The following is a 5,488-nucleotide window of genomic DNA, read 5'->3' on the forward strand; positions in this document are numbered from 1 at the left end:
GACGTAAGTTTCTAGCTATTATTTGAGATATATATATATAACGTTTTTGTTTTCTTAATGTTGGAATGTATTTCATGTTAAAGGCTGTAGTTTGATTTTCTTAAGTGCTACTTCTTACCTCTCTGAACTGAGGGTTTTTTCTGTTTTGTCTTTTTTTTTTGTTTGTTTTTGTTGTTTGCTTTGTTTTCTTGAGGGCAAAGATTAATTTATTTCTCAACTCTTAGCCTCTCCCTCTCAAAAGGTAGAACCCACTAGGCAAAACTTGAGGATCTTTACTCTGTATTTCCAGTATACACACCTAGCATAGATGAGACACTATAGGCACCTCCAATATGTGCCCTTTCTCCCCCGAGACAGGAGAGGTGAGCATGGGTGGGTGGTCTTGGGCTGGGTAGGTCAAGTCAGGGCACATACAGGCACAAGTTTAAAGTTCATTTTTTGAAGTATTGGACTGCAAAACCACAACTGCTTGTTATTAAAAAACAAAACACCAAACTCTTGAGGGTCTGGTGCTTCTTCAGGGAGTAGAGAGGCCAAAGTACTCCAGTCACTGGCCAGGGTCAGGATCAGTCCTCACAGAGGTCAGAACTCAAGGTTCATGTATGTCCTGAGATCTCGCTCCCAAGCCCCGCTCTTCTCTTCTTGCCTTCTCTCTTCTCTTTGGGTCAGGGTGGTCAACCGAGGGGTTCGCTTCTTCCCAGCCACAGCCCGGGTATCCAAAGCCTGGAAGTGTGTGATTCGGGGCTGGGGAGCTGATCTAGAACCAAGTCCCTCCTGGTCCCTCTTAAGGATGGTGGGGATAGGGTTTGCACGACCTTCACCTCGAGGTCCTAGCCTCATTCCTGGCTCCCAGCCCCCTCTCAGCAACAACTTGAAGCCTGGGCTGGATGAAGGCACCCCAGGAGGTAGGCTGGGGGCCCATGGAGCCTGGGACAGCGAAAGCAGATGAGCAGTGGATGTGTGATAGTTGGCATCTTGAAAGTGGGTATCACAGGTCTCACAATACTGTGGTGTGCGAGAGTGGGGCCATTAAGACTGAAAACAAACTGGTCTTTTTTTAAGGTTCTGTCTGGACATTTCTCCGGAAGTAGATCTGTGAAAGAGGCTCCGCCTAGGCGTCTTTGCAGCTTCCGTACGGCAAAATGGCGCTGCTCTTATCGAATTGAGGGTTTGTTTTTTTAAAAAAAAACACTCCTGCCTAAAGTTTCTTTATTCTAGGCTAAACGTTTCTCAGTTCCTTGATGCCAAATGCCCAGAGTTCTGCTTCCACTTCTTCATGACTTGTGACATTAGTAATTCTCTTGCACCCTCATCTCAGATGATCTGTAACTCATTTCAAGAAAGATCTCAACGCAGACCACCACTGCTGCCTGGCGGATTCAGAGGGTGATGTTTTGCTGCTAGCCACCATCTTTTTGGCCTCTGACCTACAGTGACATTATGTCTGCTGGTGTAATTAGCTTCAGGTAAGACGAATGTGAATCCTGACGTTTTCATGGGCTGATTATCAGAAGTAAGTAGATCACCATGCTTTTCTTCTTCATTATCTGCCTCTTACTCCCCTCAGTCAGTTTAGAGATTAAGGTCTGAGAGTGAACTAGAGGATAAAGATCCAGTTCTCCATCTTTCAGTAAGAAAATTCAGCTAACACACACTTTACATGAAATCCTTAAAGAGTCCCCGGGGAGGCTGAACTCAATTGCCACAGTGCTAACTATTCTAGAAATCATCACGTACTTGTTAGCCTTGTTTTATTCAGTGTCTTGCTTTTCCTGGCTTCCTAGTGTCATCCAAAGAAAATATCTGCACCAAATCCATGTCTCACATTTTGCTTTCAAGGAAATCTAAACTAAGACTGGGAAGAAGCAGAAGACAACAAAGAAACAAACGATGAATCACTTTTGATTTGATTTCAAGACATCTTTTTAAAAGATGTTATTTAAAAAAACAAAACCAAACCATTTTGAAGAAGGTAATATATAAAACAGAGAAAAATTGGAAATTAGATAAATGTAGGATGGAAATCTAACCATGATTCTTTCACCTTGACAAAATTACCAGTCAGCATTTTTAGATAATGTATTTCTTTTCAATATTTTCTCAAAGTATATTTTAATATCAAGGTGAAGTACAGTGCATTATTAAAATACCCTTTGAGCCAGTATTTAGGTAACCCCCAATAAATGACTAAGTCCTCAAACTTCATTGCTATTAAGTTAGAACCAACTCATACTTGATTCTCCATTGGGTAAACTGTATAGGAGCTTTCTCATCTTTCTCCCATAGAGATGCTAGTGGACTTGAACCAACTTCAGGGAGGCATGGCCTTTAGGTTATTGCTGCAGTTCTCTATACCTTAGGTCACCAATGTTCCCTAGGTATGAGTAAGTTGTTGTTGTTGTTATATGACACCAAATCAAATACTACTCACAACGACCATATGAATAGTTCTGAATCCTGCCCTATAACTAGGTAGTTGTAGTACTGACCCATCGCTGATCCTCTTGTGTTTTTTTCAGAGGTAGTTATCACACAGGAAGAGATCCCCTTTCCTTCTCCCACAGAGCAGCTGGTGACCTTGAACCACATGCCTTTGGGATTGCAACACAGCTTCTTGCCACTAGGCCACCAGAGTTCCCTTATGACTAGGTTGTTGTTTTTGTGTACCATAGAATCAGAATCAACCTTTAGCTGACCCTCTGGCAGGTTTTCAGAGGCAGTTAATCACATGGGAGAAGATCGCACATCTTTCTACTGTGGAACAGCTGGTGGCCTCGAACTGCATGCCTTCATGATTGCAGTACAGCTTCTTGCCACAAGGCCACCAAAGCAAATGTAAGATGCTTGCTCTAAGGATCTTACCAAGGGGATTAGGTTGTGTTGCTGTTGTTGTTAGGTGCCGTCAAGTTGAGAACGATTCAATGACCCTATGAACAGCAGATCTGAATCCTGTCCTATCCTGTGCCATCCTCACAGTCTCTGACACACTCAAGTGCATTGCTGCAGTTGCTGTGTCAATCAACTCTTTGAGGGTCTTCTCTCTCTGTCCCTCCACCTTTCCAAGCATGATGTATCTCTCCAAAGAATAGCCTCTACTAGCAATATATCCAAAGTATATGAGATGAAGTTTTATCATCATTCCCTCCAACAATCACTTGAGCCGCACCTTCTCCAATACATATGTTTGTTCTTTGGCAGTCCATAGGATATTCAGTACTCTTTTCCAACACCACACTTCAAGGGCATCAATTCTTCTTCTGTCATCTCAGATGCATAACATGTGATTCAAGAGACCATAGACTGAATCAGGCACACCTTAGTCCTCAAACTGACATCACTGCTTCCCAATAATCTGGAAAGGTCCCTGACTACAGACTTTCCCAGTGCAATACATCTTCTAATCTCCTGACTGCTGTTACCAAGTGTATTAATTGTGGATCCAAGTTGGAGGAGTGTGTTGACCATTTCAATCTTTTCTCTATCATGATGTTGTCTATCATTCCAGTGGTGAGAATTTATGTCTTATTGACATTGAAATGCAAGCTATACTGAAGACCATATTCTTTGATCTTCTGCAGCGAGTGTTTCAAGTCCTCTTCATTTTCAGCATGCAAAATTATGTCACCTGTGTGTTGTTGTTGTTGTTGTTATGTGCCATCGAGTTGCTTGCGACTCATAGCGACCCTATGTACAAGAGCTCTAAATGCTGTTCTATCCTGTGCCAGCCTAGCCATCTCAAACGCACTTATTCCCACCACTCCAGTCACAGAATCGATCCATCTCACCAAAGGTCTTCCTCTCCTTTGCCTCCCCTCCACTCTGCCAAACATGATGTCCCTCTCCAAGGACCAGTCCCTCTTTGCAACATGCTCAATATGTCAGACGAAGCTTCAGAATCCTTGACTCCAGGGAACACTCTGGCTTCACCCTCTTCAGGACAAACCTGTTTGTTCTCCTAGCAGTCCATGGTATATTTAACACTCTTCTCCAGCTCCACAGCTCAAAGGCATCAATCTTCTTTCTATCAACCCTATTCACTGTCCAACTCTCTCATGCATAGCACATAATTGCGAAGAATATATAGCCCAGATCAGGCGCACCTTAGTCTCCAGCCTGACATTGTTGCTCTTCAGTACTCTTGAGAGGTCCCTCACAGCCGACTTTCCCAATGCATTTCATCTCCTGATTTCCTGGCTGCTGTTACCACGAGTGTTGACTGTGGAGCCAAGTAAATTAAAACTGTTAACTATCTCAATCTCTTCACCATCCATACTGATGCTGACAATTGGCCCAGTGGTTAGAATCTTTGTTTTCTTGACGTTTAGCTTCAGTCCATATAGGAGGCTGTAGTCCTTGATCTTCTGCAGCAAGCGCCTCAGGTCCTCCTCAGTTTCAGCAAGCAGGGTTGTGTCATCTGCATAATGCAGTTTGTTGATGATTCTTCCACCAATCCTGATGCCACATTTCTCTTCATATAGCCCAACGTCTCAGATGATCTGTTCTGCATACAGATTGAAAAGGTATGGAGACATAATACATTCCTGTTGAACCCCCTTCTTGATTTTGAACCATGTACTGAAGGTCATTCATGAGTCTTCCTCTAGTCCTGCTGCAGCATTCTTCTTCAGAGAGTGCATATTCTCAAATAATTTGTTCAGCATACAAATTGAATAGGTACAGAGAAGGGATACAACCTTGACACACACCTTTCTTTTAAACTATGCAGTGTTCCCTTGCTCTGTTCACACAATAGCTTCTTGACCAAGGTCCAGGTTTCACATGAGCACAATTAAATGTTCTAGGATTCCTAGTCTTCTCAATGTTAGTTTCATGGTATTCTTGGAGGGTGATATCATGCAAATAAAGGGTAAGAAATGCTAATATGAGGATAATACCATCCAGCTGGGCTTAAAATGGGCCATATGAAAAAGAGGATTGCAAAAAAAGAAAAAGAGGATTGCACTACCATCAAGAAAGAAGTGGGAACAGAGCAGGTCTTTGGACCCAAGATCTCTCCCTAGAGAATGTTCTTTATCCAGGAAATAAAAAGCTGTAACACTTAATATAAGCAGCAGCAGCAGAACCAGAAAGCCAGGTCAAGACACAGAAGTGGACATTAAAATCCACTGAAAGAGAAAGCAGAGAGTCTTCAGGCAGAAGGCTTTCTGGGCCAATGAGATGTTTCTAAACACTTGTCTGTGGGGCTAAGTAGGTTTTCCAAACATGAATCTAAAGCTGAGTGCCTGTAGGCAGGACATACTTACACTGATAGAGTTAAAAGATCTTTGTAATACTTGTCTGAGTAAGCAGAGGTTAAGACAAGGGACCAAAGAGAGACAAAACTGCAGGTGTCACTTGTCTGAGTAGGAACCAGAGAACTGTATTGTGAGTATTTCCTGATCCTGAATTGTAATCTGTTACTTACCTAATAAAATTCATAATGGTGAGTCTTGTCTGTGGAATCTGTATGGCCATTGCAACTCTGGTG

The 5,488-nt window shown here is 42.6% G+C and overlaps 1 protein-coding gene across 1 annotated transcript; it reads right to left on the reverse strand.

Moving 5' to 3' along the window:
- Window positions 1-582: 582 nt before the first annotated feature.
- On the reverse strand, window positions 583-1,020 carry LOC102846132 (G patch domain and ankyrin repeat-containing protein 1-like; the record flags this gene model as incomplete). Its single annotated transcript, XM_006891194.1, has 1 exon — window positions 583-1,020. A coding segment is annotated over one exon (438 nt), but the record flags the coding sequence as incomplete, so codon positions are not given.
- Between the last annotated feature and the right edge of the window lie 4,468 nt (window positions 1,021-5,488).

Source organism: Elephantulus edwardii, unplaced genomic scaffold, assembly GCF_000299155.1.
Source record: "Elephantulus edwardii isolate Elephantulus edwardi_28Jun2011 unplaced genomic scaffold, EleEdw1.0 scaffold00095, whole genome shotgun sequence".
Classification (NCBI taxonomy): Eukaryota; Metazoa; Chordata; class Mammalia; order Macroscelidea; family Macroscelididae; genus Elephantulus; species Elephantulus edwardii.